The sequence below is a fragment of the Mastigoproctus giganteus genome, chromosome 8 (assembly GCF_048544385.1).
Source record: "Mastigoproctus giganteus isolate SK-2022 chromosome 8, ASM4854438v1, whole genome shotgun sequence".
Classification (NCBI taxonomy): domain Eukaryota; kingdom Metazoa; phylum Arthropoda; class Arachnida; order Uropygi; family Thelyphonidae; genus Mastigoproctus; species Mastigoproctus giganteus.
The window spans coordinates 119,019,798-119,036,620 of record NC_143582.1 but is presented as its reverse complement, the minus strand read 5'-3'; the positions used below and the strand labels follow the sequence as shown (position 1 = coordinate 119,036,620).

At 38.2% G+C, this 16,823-nt stretch overlaps 1 protein-coding gene across 2 annotated transcripts in view; it reads left to right on the top strand.

Annotated features, from left to right (window-relative positions):
• The window catches only part of LOC150081783 (lachesin-like), a 466,088-nt gene that overhangs the window by 358,630 nt on the left and 90,635 nt on the right, over positions 1 to 16,823 (top strand). For both annotated transcript variants that reach the window (XM_090379659.1, XM_090379658.1), the window contains exons 4-5: positions 13,149 to 13,356; positions 16,528 to 16,698. In XM_090379659.1, the coding sequence (XP_090235785.1) occupies positions 13,149 to 13,356; positions 16,528 to 16,698 (379 nt within the window). The remainder of the gene's footprint in view (positions 1 to 13,148; positions 13,357 to 16,527; positions 16,699 to 16,823) is intronic.

Here is a 16,823-nt window from a genome sequence, read left to right as displayed (position 1 = left end):
GTTTGCAGTCAGTGTTATGTATAACCCTAGAACTAACAGGAAAACCTGTGACTTTAAAATTTCCTCCAAAAGTACCTACATATGGTTCCTGCAAACATAAAATATCAAAATCGTTTTCAGTCACTGCTATCCTAGCTTCATCTATAAGAGATCTGCATAATCTTAATAACCTTCTCCTTATCTAACATGTTATTCAGTTCTAACCTTCTATTTATATAATTATTATTCATTAAAAACCCTTAAACTGGCTAACTGTAAAGCCCTAATATATTCAGGATATTTATTGTCCTGTATAGAGTGCTCATAATCTCTTCCCCTCCGCTTACAGTTAATACATTTAGCCTCTGACTCTTTATTAGGACAGTCAGCAAATATGTGTCCACCTTGCGCGCAATGTCCACTCGTAGCCCGCTCCTCCAGGCTACTCAGCGCAACCTGACCATCTCGGATGAGAAAACCTCCAGCATCCTTCTGAAAGGGAACCGAAGCTCAACCAGACCACCGTAGATTAAGATCAATGCCACAACAATCAAGCACCGCACCCAGCTTAAACACCTTGGTGTAATCCTGGACTGAAACCTGTCCTTCCTCCTACACCTACAGTATATCCAAAAGAAGATACGGAATTACACAGCATTGGTGGTAAGGGTCACCAGCAGGGACTGTAGTCTAAACCGACATACCCTAGCCCTGTTTTAAAAAAAGCAGTCTTTATTCCAGCCATCTCATATGCTGCAGGGGACTGGTATCATCGGGCAAATATTGTCACAAATCAGAAGAAATTAGCCACCATTCAAAGAGCAATACTAGTTACCATCACTAGAGCCTGCTGCACGGTGAGCACTCCTGCTTTCAAAGTCCTAGCTGGAGTCCTCCCTCTAGATATTGAAATAGTTAGATGCGACATGTTGTATCATCTGTCCAAAGGCATCTCCACTACCACCATTGGATTCACCACCAACCCAGCAATCAATCGCAAGACAGAGAAAAGGCGCCTTCTCGCTCACCTGCAACAGGCCTGGCAGGACAGATGGACGCCATCCACTAAGGGAGCAATTACAAAGAAATTCATCCCTGAAGTAACGTTCACGTTCCCAAAAAGCCCCAAGCTGGTTTTCCTCTGGCATGTACATAACGTACCTCCTCACAGGCCACGGGTCGATATAAGAAAAATTAACGTCTCTGGGCATCAGAGATGATCCACGCTGCCACTGTGGCACTGACGAATCTTGGCATCATATGATGTATGACTGTCCTGACTATGAAGACTTGAAATCTATTCTGATCACAAATATTATTAATTTTCCAAAGGACCAAGAACATATACTAATTCATACCCATGACAATTATAAATACTTCATCACCTTTGCACAGGATGTCTTCAACAGTCGAAGAACATTAAGGAGCCTAAACTACCGAGAGCAATAACTTGAGACAGAATCTGGGCACCCCTCTCCAGTAGCATCAACCGCCAACCTCATCGAAGCTCAATTGAACTGAAATTTACTTCCTTCATCCAAGTTCCATTGAGCTGATATCTGCAACTGAATCTCAGGCAAGATCAACTGGGACCTGATCCCACTCAAGACTCTAAATCCAGACACTGGAGACACCAGCAGCTTTTCTGCCACAAGCCACATTGGCGATCAAACCGAGCACTCTAGCCTGGTTTTCTTTTACTCTTTTTCCCCCGGCCGGGGGAAAGATATTGGTTCCCGTCTCCCCCCCTGTCACCCCTTCTTCCGCCTGGTGAGGCCTGGGTCTGCCTCACTGACTTTCTGGGGTCGCCTTCTCTATTGTCCCCATACCTCTGTCTTTCCACCCAGCCTTCAGCTCCCCCCTACTCTGTCTATCTCGCAGTGTACACCCCACACAACTTATCAATTAATAACGTCTAAATTTAAACCATGCTTACTCTTGGCCTTTTATATTCTAGTGTTAACCCCCTTATTTATTTATTTTATTTATTATTTTTATTTTTATTTATTTATTTTTATACATAGGCCCTTGCCACTGAAATCTTTGGAAACTAGGTGGCAGGGCCTGCCAGAGTATAAAAATCTACTGGGTACCTGACCTGCCTTTCCGGGGCCAAGTGCGGTAACGGTGGGTCCCAACGGCTAAATGGTCAGAAGAACAACGGTACACAACACTACTCGTCCGTCCACTCCCCACACACTTTTTAAATCTCTGGCCTTCACAGCGTTCTGTGCTACACAAACAAAGTACACAATGCGGAGAGGGGGGAACCCCTGGTGCCGTCAGACAACTAACACACTTTGCACTTGTGTCTTTTTGCGAGAGCCTCCTGAACGTGAAATATGTGCGAAAGAGATATGCAACTGTCGATCACCCTTAAAGAACATCATGCGGGTGAGGCTGTCTATTCCCGAAACAGTGTTTGCTCAATGCTTCATGGGTGACTTTGTTTAAAATCTTTAGTAGCGAGCAGTCAATTGCAATTGCATTAGTATTTGTATTAGTCATATAACGGAAGGAAGTCCCATGTTATTCCTGCACCGTGCAAGAACAAAAATGTAAAATTCAGATAAGAAAATACAAATTCTGCGCTCTTTTTCGCGTGAATAACTCTCCAGTAGACCTTCAAATTTCTTCAAACCATCAACTTCAACTACCTACAGAGGCAAATTGTTCAGTAATCAACAACTCACTGGCTAAAAGAAAACTTTCTACAATCTAATCTAAACTTTTTCCCTTGTAATTTGAATTTATGTCCTCTAGTTCTGGAATTCCTTATAACAGTAAAAACTACGCGTACGGTCGTCCTTTTGCCGATGTCACCCCAAAAGAGTTGCCGGTCTTTGGACTCTTTCAAGAAGCTCAGTGCTCTTTCAGATGAAGTCTGCGTACTTATTATACATAGTGCTGTATTCCAAATGCAGTCTTATAATTGCCTTATAGATTGGGATTATGACCTCCCTATCTCTACAGACTATTGTTCAATAAATCATGGAAAGGACACGATGGCTTTCCTAGCCGCCTGTTTACACTATTTCATATCCACCCGTATCGCAACTCCTAGATCCCTTTCTGCCTCTATTTTTTTAATTAACCTCAACAAGTGTATAAATTATTTTGGGGTTGCTTTTCCCCAAGTGTAAGAGCTTACGCTCTGCTGCATTAAAACATAGCTGATACTTTTCTGACCATTCTTAAAGCCATTTCAAGTAATCCTGAAGGAACGCTGCTTGGAACTGATCTTAACGACTCTGTCATTCTTTGCATCTTCTTTTTGATTGTTGTAGGGTTTTATGCGCATCAGTGACATGTCATAGACCAAATTACAGCGTATATATTATGTCTGTAGAATGCATTTTGTTCTGTGGTGGTTTTCTGTTTGCTGGATCAAAATCCGAGTTTCTGGGATAAAAAAAACACGCTACCCTCACCTGAGACCGACTAACTCAGCTACATTATGAAAAAAGCCCATAAAACTTCCTCATCTTGATGGATTTAGAACTGGGGTCTTTCCACTCGCTGTTGGGAGGATGATGATTGTAACAACTGTGCTGCACACGAAGATATCGTCTGAAAATTTTGACATCATGCCTTCTATCCCTTCGTTGATGTCCTTTATGAAAATCAGAAACAACAGTGGTCGAATAACCGATCCTTGGGTGGGGGGCTCACGTCTAATGTTAAACTAATCTGAGATATCCATTAATCATAACCCTCTGTTTTTTGGCCTGTAGCCACCTTGCGATCCATCTTAGAATATTTTTCATATCCCAAAATTTTCCAGATCTCACGAAGGGCTGGTCAAACCTTGCTAAAGTCGAAATAAACTATATTAAAATTGTTCGCTACATCCATTTCATGAATAACTGTGTCCAAATAGCCTAATGAATTCGTTGAACATGATATTCCTTAACAAAAACCATGTTGTTTGTTATTCAGAATGCCATAAATATCTAAATGTTCCCGGATTCCAGTCTTAATTATTGCCTCTAAAATTTTCCCTACCACAGAAGTCAGATTAACCGGTCTATACTTACCGACTTCACTCTTAGAACTGCCTGCTTTTTATGTATTGGTGTTGATGATGTCTCATAATTAGCACTAATGGGTCAATACACTCCCTGGCGGCCTCCCTCAAAATTACTGGATATATGCCATCAAATACAGGAGCCTTTCTTGCTTTTACGCTCGAATCCTATGCCAGCAGGAGTAACTTCGAACTCAGAAAAAGCACTTTTCGCGCTCAGGCTGCTTTGCATATGAGGCATGACTCCACCACCGCTTCTGTCCTCCCTATCTTTCCTAAGTACATTATACATTACTGTAGTGGAATTCTTCTTCCCCATTTTCCAGGTGGTACCACGTTTCTATTAGTCCTATTATGCCAACATTAATTTTCCTAGCCAGGAGTTCGAATTTACCCATTTTATTGACAACACTCCTGACATTACCTTAGACACAGTTAAGACAAAGTATTCTTTTCTAGTTTACTATCCTGACACACCCCTCGAAGTTATTTACGCTTGTTTCCGTAGGTTTATCTTCCCGCTCATTTAAAACATTGCTACCCTCAGAACATCTTGCCAACACCGGCTGTTTCGGCAATGAACAGGCATTAATTCATCACCATATCATCAGATAACGTGTGCCAAACTATCAGTTTCCCCTGAACCTTTAAGGTATCCACAATGATACTATAAAACCCTTGCGCAACCTTTGTCCAAATGAATACCCTTTCAATAAATTAGATTCCTTCTACCTACAATGTGGCCCTCACTGATGGAAATTTTCCCTCCCCCAAAGTCTTGCAGAGTCCTTCACCTTTTAGTTAATCCACAAGCTCCTCAGGATATCAACTTTCCTATCATGTCTGGACAGAATTGCAGACACATACGCAATTCTGACCAAACTCACAATTTTTTCAGCACGATCTTACATTTATCCAACAAATCGCCAGGTCATGCCCCACATGAATAATAATGCTTTCTTTACTACCTTAAAATCTGACAATGTGTTGGTAACATCATTGTTTGTTGCTCCTGGCAAGCACATCCTGGATCTAGTTCACTTATCTTTATTGCAAAAAAATGCTAACCCCTGATAATAGTCTCCCAATAAAACAAAACCGTCTTGAACCAGAGCAGTATGCGCTTGACTATTTTGTGACCGAATCGGGGGCGTATCGCTTGGTAGGTCACTAGATACTTAAGTCCCTGACGAACTCCCAGTTGCATTTGTTTCTAGGGCAAGCACCTCTTTCTTCAGTGACTCAAATTATTCTAGTAATGTAAGTTTTTATTTGAGATCCACACCCTCCTTACATCGGATGCAAAGAAAAGAATAGTCAGTTGATCTTGGTTTGTGTGCTAGACTGACCTTAGAATCCATGCTACACTATACAAGCGACGAACTCTTGACTCACACCGACTGAGTCACGATGTCCTTGGACGATGTACATATTAAAGTGGATCTTGTAACAAATAATCTTTAGGTAAACAAAACTTTATCCGCTAGTGAAGAAAGAATATAACTTAGCAGATACTTTAGAAAAGTTAAGAATTAAATTTTACAAAACTCCTGAAATAAAATTGTTAAAATGAGATTTAAATATTACAGAAATTAAATTAAAACAAATTTCGAGCAAACATTTCGTCTACGAGATACCTGATCTTAATCTCTTTTAGTTAATCCGCCAGAGCCAACTTAAAACACGTCTGTTCTCTTCGGCTGCCTACATTAGAATAGGTCTGTAATCTTTGGATATTTTGGGATTTATAATTTTGGGAACAGGTTTGACAAAGTATGTTGACCAAATCATCGGTGGATATGCTATTCTGATGATTTCATTCTAGGTTTCCATATAAAAGGGATTAAATAAATGGAGGGAAAAAAATGGACAGTGATGGAAGCGAACCAATCTTTTCGAGATTTCGTTGTCGATTGACATTAAGATATTGCACGGAATGAGAAAAAAATATTAATGTAAAAATTAAGAAATTAAAACTTGAAGAACCAAGGGTCCTGACATTGGACTTTCGTACGCGTCATCATGGAAATGGTGTATACGGAAGAGAGAGCCTCATTTAAAATGATTTTTGGTTCCATCACGCAGCTGTAACTCGCTAGTTTGGATATTTAATACGATTTAAGTACCGTATACTTGCTTCTATATATATCTAATGTTGTAATTCTTCGAGACGCAACGCGTAAATTACAGAATTCCTTTGCTGTATCCGTATTAATTATTCTTTAACAGAGTACCGAGTAAAGATAATATCGAAAGTAAATTAGTGATAAACGCTACATTTAATCCCATGACAGTTTTTGATTGTACTGCTAAGAACGAAAAGAAAAATCAGGCCAAGAAAATGAACGCGATGATTATTACTAGTTCTTAAGAGATAATGAAGGATTCTGTGGGACATCACGGGCGAACTTAATAAGTAATTTGCCGATGTATTTGGATACAAATCGCATATGGAAGCAAATAAATTTTCTACGAATACGATGGAAATTAATATTGGACCCATTATGGGATCAGAGCCGGTAAAGAGTTTAAACAGCGAGGAATTGGAAGAGCGGCAAAATATTCTGTCTGTAGGGACAATATTCCGCAGTCAGAGCAATAAAAAAATCTGAGGGTTAATTAAATCATTTGTATTGATCATTAATGAATCGTTGAAAATAAGCATCGTGCGTGCTAATTGGAAGTTTTCCGCAGCAGTCCCTGATGCACAAAGGAGAGATGGCTAATGTGATAGAGAATTATGGACTGATTAGCATGGTAAGTACTATGATATCGGAAAAGATAAGTACGGGGGACACGAATCGCTTGCTTTCGAAGTACGAATGTGAGTTTACTACCGTGAAATAAACAATCGATTTTCTTTTGGATAGAACGTTAATCGTACGATTTAATTATTCAAATGATAAGTTCTTGATGGAACATGCAAATTGTAATTCACGATCAGGAAATATAAAATATATTGTTCTCTCACACCATCCGCAACTTGAATATACTATCTACCTCTAATTCATTCTTAGCTATGTTCTTCACCCCTACCTCTATTACTTTCTAGTGCTTAAAATACTTCGACCACTTCTGAATCTGATATGGTTGTAATTTGTTTCTAATTAATTGCGTGAAGCCGTTGGTTTGGTTTTGTTTTTAATTGTATAACAACCTGATTGTTGGAATTTGTTCCTTTTCCTTGTTAATTATGTAATGGCAGAGTTGGTGGATTTTGTTTGTTTATAATTGTGTAACACGTTAAAAACAAACAATTAAAAACGAACAAAATCCAACAAACAAAACCCAATTTCTGAAATTTATTTTATGTAACCCAATTATTGGAATTTGTTTTTGTGTAACCCAATTGTTGGAATTTGTTTTTTTGTAACCCAATTGTTGGAATTTGTTTCTTTTTATTATTGCGTCATATGTATTCATTAGTATATACAGTAAATCAAATATTCCTTGCGAAGAGACTTTGCTTTACTGTTTTATTTTTTATCCCCTTCACGCGCAGTTCCTTCAACTCGTTCGCTGTCCCCTTATCTCTGACGACTTCTAGCTTAGTAAAGTCACAATATTGAATTCCTGCTCTACTTGAAATTCAATATTCTCTTCACGTAACTATCTAGGAAGCTTTTAAAAACATCTGTTGAGCCACCAGGTATTTCGACACCGTTTCTTTACTTCCTCGATGGGAAGTTTCAAATATGTTTCATGACCCTTTGTTGCCAGCTGTGAGAAACTGTCTTCTGAAATATCTTTTCTTTTTTTTTCTCCGAGCGAGAGTGGTTGTTCCAAATCCGCCTATTAAGCAGAAACCTCACGGATTTTTTTCAGCAATACTTTTGACAGTAACGACAAGAATTCGATAAAATATTCAAGTTAATGTGGCTTACTTTCATTGCTTCAAGAAATGTTTTTTTTTTCAAAGAAGGGAAATTTTAGAAAAGCTTAAGCACTAGTTTCGATTTTCAGTGTACACAAAAACGGATTATTTACTCATATTTAAAGTCGCAAGCGAACACGAACAGAGGGAAGAAGAACCCCGATTAAGGAGGGAATACATAAGGCTGCTATGGAGGAAGGCCGTAATTAATATCGTACATGAGTTCGTGGAAAACGCAACTGTAATCGAAACAGTTGCTCCAAGAGACGCAGTGCTATGAATTGGAATATTGTTCTCAAAGAAATCGGAAACTCATTTTGTGAACATATGAGGTCGACTTTCCCTTTCGAATGAATACCAACTAAAGACGACAGGACGGAAACTCGAGTGAGGACTTTTGCTTCATCTCGAGTCAAAAGGTCTTCCCCAGGAAACATTTAAGTAAGATCATCGCATTTCTAGTGCCTCGTGTCCACTTAAGGTCTCCCCACTAATTTTAATATTACGCAAGGCAGAACGTTTCTCAAAACTGTTTCAAACAACCGACGGCTAACTACAACAAAAAGAAAAAAGGCTCCATTGTGTTGAGGAATTTATTTGCTTTTAAGTATATAACAAAAGAACTAACTATCCTTAATAATTTATGCGATAAAAAATTGAATGTAAATAAAATTGCTATTGTCATAGAATAAAATGATATGTAACTGATTAAATATCTATAACATATCGAGCTTTTATGGTTTCCCATTAAATCTCAATTAAAAGTATAACATTTTTGAAACTTTGTATATTATATTCATGCATTTTGCTAAATAGCATGTTTCATCAGTTTTCATTACACCTTGCGACTATTTTAAAGGTTCTGCTTTCTCTGATTCTGCTTTATGTATTGTAGCTCCTCTTTTTGTGTAGCTGCATGGCCTTAGTATCCCCCTAATCAGTGTCATTTTGATGATGGTATTTGGTTCAACAGCTGCCTCCCTTCTCTGCTGTGTATGAGTGTCTCTCTCTTTTGAGCTCACACAGTGGTTTTGAGGTTTCCTCTTAAATGCATTTCGTCCATAAAGAAGTAAATTAATGGTTTTTTTTTTTTATCAGACTGTGGATGGACGATAACAGTATCTTCTGTCTATCACTGCAGTATGATTCTTTCAACAGTGAGTCTTTTTTTTTTTTTTTTTTCGGGGGGAGGTACACGCGTTTCCTGCCATGTAATTATAGTGAGCACAAAGTAGGATCCGTTAACCTCTTTAGAAAAGGTATTTTTGCATTTTTCCGCTTCCAGTGTGCTTCAAACGAACTTTCTCCGAGTCCGCTATTCTTTAAAAATACGCGTCATAACCAGCGATACCATATTTCTATGTGGCCTGTTGAATGGACCAACCTTTTTCTGAACTTTATATATCCTAATACATGTTGGTGGATTGTCTTCGAAGTGGTTGGCACCTCTGGAGATCTCTTTAACAGTAGTTAGCGAATTGTGAATCTTAAAGCAGTGCGTTTCGAATATTCAGTTTTAACTGCTAAAATATTACAGTAATTGTTATAATACTGTAAAATAATGCATTTAGAGTGAGTAGTTGTTTTCTGTTCAGTGTTTGACACTTACCACTGCGAGTATCTTTCCCAAACCGAACGCTTTTTTTTTCGCTAACACAATATTTTTTTTCACAGATCAATGTTTATAGTTTTTATACCTGGCAGCGATTAGCCTCGGGGGTATTCCGAAACTGTTCAACAAACAACTTTGTGGAACTGACAGTAGCTAACGTCTTGTGCGTTATCCAGTCTTTTGTCATCATCATCGATATCAATTGGCGAAGAAACAATAACCCTTTTCCTACTAAACCATTTAAAATCCTTTCTTATTTTAGTTCTGAAAGATATTGGGCAAAGGATCGTGGATTCAATTCTGGAAGAGTGAATGGCAATTAATTTAATTCTGATGGACTTCTGATTCATTACTGCCTAAAATGACTTTTATGATAACTTTTAAAATCGAATTTTATGAGTCGTTACATTTTTAGAAAGAATGTTAAATGCTTATAGAAAGAAAAAAAAAATCATTAATTGAAGAATAGATAGAAAGCCATTTAGTGCTCTTTGACATTTCATAAATATTAACGAGCAAAAGAAAATAAAATTGAAAATACAGAGAATGTTTAATCGAAAATTACTGTGTGTTCTCATGAAAAAAGAGGAGAATTCAAATTGAATGGTTGTAGCACACTTTCAAATCAATAAAAAGTCCTGCCCTGCAATGAACAATACAATACAAAACACTCTTTTTCGAAACGGGTAACCTTATAAATATTGCTGATCACGAATAAATAGAACCGGCTTAAGGGATTTAATGATATTTTAAAGCTTAAATAGAACTACGAATTAAAATTATGAGAACGTTTTATTCCTTAAATTATATCGTTTAATGATTTGTCGCAAGCTTTGTGTATTTTATGGCATCGATTACAAACAAACAAAAAAAAAAAGAATGAAAAGACAAAAACAACTTTCTAATAAATGCATATCGAAAACAAAGGAAATTTGAATTTGTAAGTAAATAAAACCAAGGTCTGCTAATATCTCTACATACTGTTAAATGGTCTTAACAGCAGTACTGGAAAAAACAAAATATAAATGCGCTACTTTACAGCAGTAAACACACTTTTGTGGAACACTCCCTCGAGAAAATAAACCTTTAACGGCAACAAACTTACAGTAAGTAATTTTTCATGTATTGCATGCTATTCTAATGGCATGTGAAGCTCTTTCACTGAAGATCGCGTGCATTTCAAATTGGCAACACGGAAAAATCACTGTTGGTTCATTAAGCACTGAAAAATGTCCTTCAGTGCTAGAACTTCGAGTAAAAACAAAAACCAAACCTAGATTTAGTATTCCTAAGTTGCCCAATAAATGTGGATAGATGAATAGTAACCTTTCAATTGATTCTAATCATATTCTCCATAGTTCTGTATCTGTATTTTATAGTTTTTATTTTAATATTTAGTGCATTTGTATAGATATTAATAAATACTGAAGTCATGTTAAAAATCTCGCACCAGATAAAGTGTTTAATTCCAATATAAAAGATGTTAGTTTTATCTCAAACAGTCTGCGCAGGTACCACATTGGACAACATTTGTTGTAATCATCTTCGTCCTCACACCGGGTGGAAAAGACCCGCTTTTGAATAGTGTCAACGACGCGATCTTTTATGGGCTTTTTTCACTCTCTGACTGTCTTATATGTCTTATTAGGGCTACTCGATAGCCCTAATAAGACATATTTTTCCTTCCTCATTTCCAAAATGCGCATGTTTTACTAATATTTGCGCAAAATTTTGGCTGTATGGTAATGATTAATTGAGTATGAGCTAGAAGCAAATCCTGGTTTTGTACGTCTTGAGGATATTTCATCCCAGGGATCAATTTTAAATTTATCCGTAGATGTTTTGAGTGGCACTTAATTCATTTTATCAAGTTTTCAACTATATTCTCCCAGGTATTTTATTTCTCATTTGGATGTTCATTGGTCGTCAACTGTATCGTTCATGGAAATGCTGTACTTAGTTACATCAATGACATAATTAATGATTATAACTTTGTTTCAAATTCGAGTTTTCATGATAGCCCTGATTTCTTCCAGTTTGGAGGTATTTTTGTATTCATTAGATGAGTTACTAACACTGATATATTAGATGAGATACTAAAATTCATTCATTTATTTGCTGAGATACTAATATTCATTTTTTCTAAAATGCCTGAATACATTTGTTGTTTATCCAATCCTGTCACTATTTAACAAGATCCTTCATCAATTTTTTTTCCCTCCTACGTGATATGCCTATCTGGTAAGACCGCTGCCTAAAATGCCTAAAATTTTCTGCGATATATCTTAGATGGATTTTCGCGTAGGAATTTTAGCTGTTGAAGTGGGCCATTTGGAAATTTCGGCTTCCCAATGTACTAAGGACTACCCAGATAGCGGCAGCTTTTAATATCAGACGTCTTCCAGCCATTATAAATAAATAATAAATAAATAAATTTTCTGTTTATACTCCGGGACAACCAAACGATCAGAGCAGTTTACAAGATACACAGAATGCAAGAAACAGCACCGTATTCAACAGTCACGGGCTTGAACCCCGGTCACTCAAGGCATTATCCGTGAGAGAAGGCGCGTCTTTGCTGTCAAGATAATTTCTGAACCCGACTGCAGCTGGAGGGATCCCAGTCCCAAGCTTTGAGCCAACCCAGAGTCCTACAGGCCAAACGGGTTATAGATATCTAATCGGTTCCTACCCATAGAAATGCTGTGGTACATGCTATGCACTCCCTGTACGACGACCTCTACGCGATTGGAGTAGATTAAAATAATATAAGCAGACCCTATTCCACGTACTTCCTTCTTTCCCAAGACCCATGTCACGATACCGTAGACCTGCTCCCATTGACTTCTCTGTCAGCGTCACAGCTACATTACTGCAGTGATCCAATATTTTTGCGCCTTGCTGAGATCATTGGAAACCTAAGTATCGCTATTCGTGAATACCTTTGTTTTATCAGAAATGAAACTGTGCATATCTTTGCTTAGAATGAGGTAGTGATTGCTTTGAATGCCAAAGGAGTAAAGTATTAAAAACTATGGCGTTGGATACACGCCACACTATGAGTCTCCACGTTGTAGCCTGTTTTTTTTGTAGTTGTTGGCGCATCGGCTTCTGTGGCCATAGTGCACCTCCCAAGGTTTTTGCAGTACTTTGATCCAAGCCCGAGGCGGGATTCGAACCCGCGACCTTTGGGTTGCCAGGCAGGCACTTTACCCACCCGGATAGCCCGGTCGGCATTGTAACCTGCACTATAAATGGACTTTACCCAAGACAATAACTGTATTTACTTCCCGACACATCGTTTTATATATGTAATTAACTTCTAGTGTACATGAACCTATAAATATTTGAGGTCTAATATTTAATTATTTGTTTCTATAATTTTTAATGATACTATTCCTTCTACTACTTTTCCTTCTATTTCTGAATTCTGGAATGTTGTCTGAATTATCGGTTATAAACCATGTAATTTTGCTTAAATAGATAAAAAAGGGAAACTCATTATCTCTTTAATTCGATATTAATTATAGTTAGACGGACATTTCTAGTATCTCTGTTGAGCGCATCTTTTCTTTATACTGTACGGCATTCACCCCCTTTTTAAAATTCTCAAACTCCCATATTACTTTTATGTTCTGACCTGTATTTAATTCCAGGCAGCCTGGATCAAAGTGGAGACGAAAGCAATCCTCACCATCCACCACCACATAATCACGAGGAATTACAGGATCAGCCTCAGCCACAGTGACAACAGAAATTTCATTCTGCAGATCCGCAACGTGCAGGAGTCAGACAAAGGGGGCTATATGTGCCAAATTAACACTGTTCCCATGAAAAGTCAAGTGGGATTTCTAGACGTCTTAGGCAAGTATGACCACAACAATTATATCTAATAATTAATTATTCAAGATAAAAATGTTTCTTTTAATATATATATAAATCAGGTTTATTGAATATGTATTGTAAACAATTATATAAAACATCTGATGTTAATATTTATAAAAGTTTCCTTCAGTGCTCTTGCAATAAAATTTTCCGAATTAAACTGATTAAAGATCAAGCTATAATTCGGTTAATCTTATTAAAACTTGACTAATTTTGATTGTATGAACTTGTAAAAATCAACAAAATACAGTATAGAAATAAAATATTTGTTATTAAAATTGTTCGTTTTTTTAAGATATAATGCGAGTTCCGCAAAACGAGGAATGAATATCCCAAACATAAGCATGAGTACCCCGAGATCAAATTTTTAATCTGGTCACCCTAATTCCATTGCTAACATATTTGTACCCCACTGCAGACTCTACAAACAATGACTTCAATCGAGACTACATAGATAAGATGGTTTCCAACGCATAGCTGAAGAGTAGGAGGCTCTTCCCTGGGATCGAAGGATTCACACTCGCCATGCAAGACCAGATAATCAACATCTGGAACTAAACTACAGGAAATACGATGCCAAGGACCCTGGAGTGACAGATGATACATGTCGATGATGCTATCTGCCCCAGAAACAATCCAGCACATCACCGTGGTATGCAGGGTGATGGCCCAGACGGAATATATTCAGAGGCACGATCAGGTCGCCGGGATAATACATCTGCAGCTAGCACAAAAATATAGGTTGATGAAAGCACACTGATTGTACTGGAGCCTCTAGCCCAGAAGCTGTTCTGAGATCGCGCCATGATAATGGACAAGACACTTGTTAACAAGATTGAAAAGGCCACCTGTATGATCGACATACCGGTGCTCCACTGGCAACCTCCAAAAAAAACTATGAGTAAAAGATCAGGACGGACACAGACCTAAGACAGGAAGTCGAAGAAAGTGTCATATGAAAAAAAATAACGATAAGCCTGACCACCTTACCAACCACCGACAGGGTGCCAAAAAGCCTCCATAAGAACCTAGCGGCAAAAGGCCTCTCAGAGAACACCTAAAAGGAACTCTAGATAGTCGCAATCCTGAACACCTGTAGGACAGTCTGAGCGTTCCTCGCTCAATAACAATGACAGCCGGATGTAACAACCACCCCATGCACTTGGTGCCAGTACCCATCACGTGATGGAAATTCTCCTCTTCATTAGTCGAAATGACGATAATAATAAATCCCATAAGGAACAAATGTTATAATTATAATAACACAACGGTTATGGCATGGGTGTTCAGAGAATTCCTCGACCAATAGTAATAATAATAATAGTAACCGGACTCAACAGAACCACTCCATGTACTTGGTACTTGTACCCAGATTGGTGTGTCGTCAGGATATTTATTGCAGTCTTTGTTAATATTTTTTAACGCTGAATTTAAGGAATGTGTAATTAAGAATTTGTTGAGGATGATATTGTTGATTGATGCAAAATCTGGAAATAAAGCAGATGGCTTTGTATCATTAGTTTGAACCTTCCAAAAATGTTTGAACAATTTGGAATTAATCAGATAAAATAATTCCATCTGAAATATGGAATTATTCCGTACTAATGGATTTATCCTTGAGTTTCGTGAAGTTCCAATATTTGTGAACTGCCTCAGTGTGTTTTTTGTAAGCCTTCAGTATGAGCCTTTTTACTTATTTGCGCTGTTGGTGGATTATTTCCTAAAATTGATTACTTCATAGTTACCTTAAAATGAATAGCAGAGGAGGAGAAGGAGGATATTTAATATAGAGTATTATATCTGTGAGGCGAGCAACGCTCAGAATGGGTTCTTATGCTGTTAATGGTGGCGTTCAAGAGTTTTGCTGGTGTCGATACTCACTCCTCCTGGAGAGCAGTGTATGCAGAGGAAAGAAATCGGTGTGGCAAATGCTGACATGATACCGAAATATAGTGAGCCCTTCAGGTCACGACGCAGTGCCGAGAGGTGACGCGACACGCACTTGGAAAAGATCTGCTTATCTATAGGCCTAATAGACAATACGTTCATTGGAGACTATGCGTGTAGCCCAATGGTTATAATTACCGTCCCATCCTCTTCTCTAAACCGGGTTCTAGAAGTTGAAGAAAAGGCTAGTTTTGAATCCCGTCAATGACGCGAAGTATTTTTATGACAATACACGCAATTTACACGGGTAGATGAGGTAATCCTCAGCCTTTTCCTTGGAGGTAATCCTCAGTATTTTCCTTGGAGGCTAAGATCCAATCACCAGGCTGAAGCCACAACGATCCTGAAAGAGAATTCAGAGGCCAAATCCAGGGGATCAGCTTCCTCGGTTCGGGTGCTGAAGTTCTTGAAGTTTTACAGTTTACAATGGTGAGTTCAGTTTAGTCACTGCTAATTTCGCCATAAAACGATCTTAGATTCGTCACATTTCGAAACTGATGCTAGAACTGTATCATAAATAATAAATATCACACTCGGGTCACCCGGAATATTCATTCATCTGCCCAAGTGTATTATGTTCGTAAATTGCGCGTGTTCTCTGGTCGATTTGGCTGTTTTCTGGAAGAAAAAGCTGAGTTTCCGAAGTGGGGGTGGACTTTGCTATCTATGCCTGAGACCGATTAATTCATCTGAGGATTGAAAAAAAAAAAAAAAAAACCGTAAAAGTTCCTAGCATCATTGACGGGATTCGAACCCGGGCTTTTTCCACCTGATGTGGGAAAGACGGTGACGATGCCAATGTGCTACCCTGCAGACAGCATTGGATCATAGAGTACTTTCCTCCAGTGTCCGTTCCTGTATTTTGTGTCCTTTCCGTATTTTTCTGGAACGATATCCTGGATGTTGGAGTTTTGCCAATGACGAAACTACGAATTCTGCGCCCCTTGAGAGATTCTGGAATACATATTCTCTTGTGCACTTATTAACCTCACTAACCCCCCCCCCCCGCGTGGTGGATCTGGTGGTATTCCAGTTTCGCTACTGAATTCCACTCTGTTGGATGAAAACATAATATTTCCTCCAAGTCTCTGATGTATTTCTGAAATATATTTGTTGTTGTTTTTTGCATATTTGGGAACCTTCTTTTACAAATTTATTCCAGAATTAATATCTAATTTTTCTGTTACTTGTGGTGCTTTTCAGTTCCTCCGGATATTGTCGATCTTGGAAGCAGCTCAGACGTGACTGTGAGAGAAGGAGCCAACGTGTCCCTTACATGCAAAGCTATAGGCTATCCGACACCAAAAATTTCGTGGAGGAGAGAAGATAACGAACCGATTCCACTAGGAGCGTGGCAAGGAAGAAAATTTCTGGGTTAAGTATTAAATAATAAATTATTTTTATATATAAATGCACTTAAGCGTTTCTTCTCTCACTCTCTCTGCCTCTGTATGACTGTATTGTATAGTGGTTAGATAGAAATGCTAAGATCAACAAAC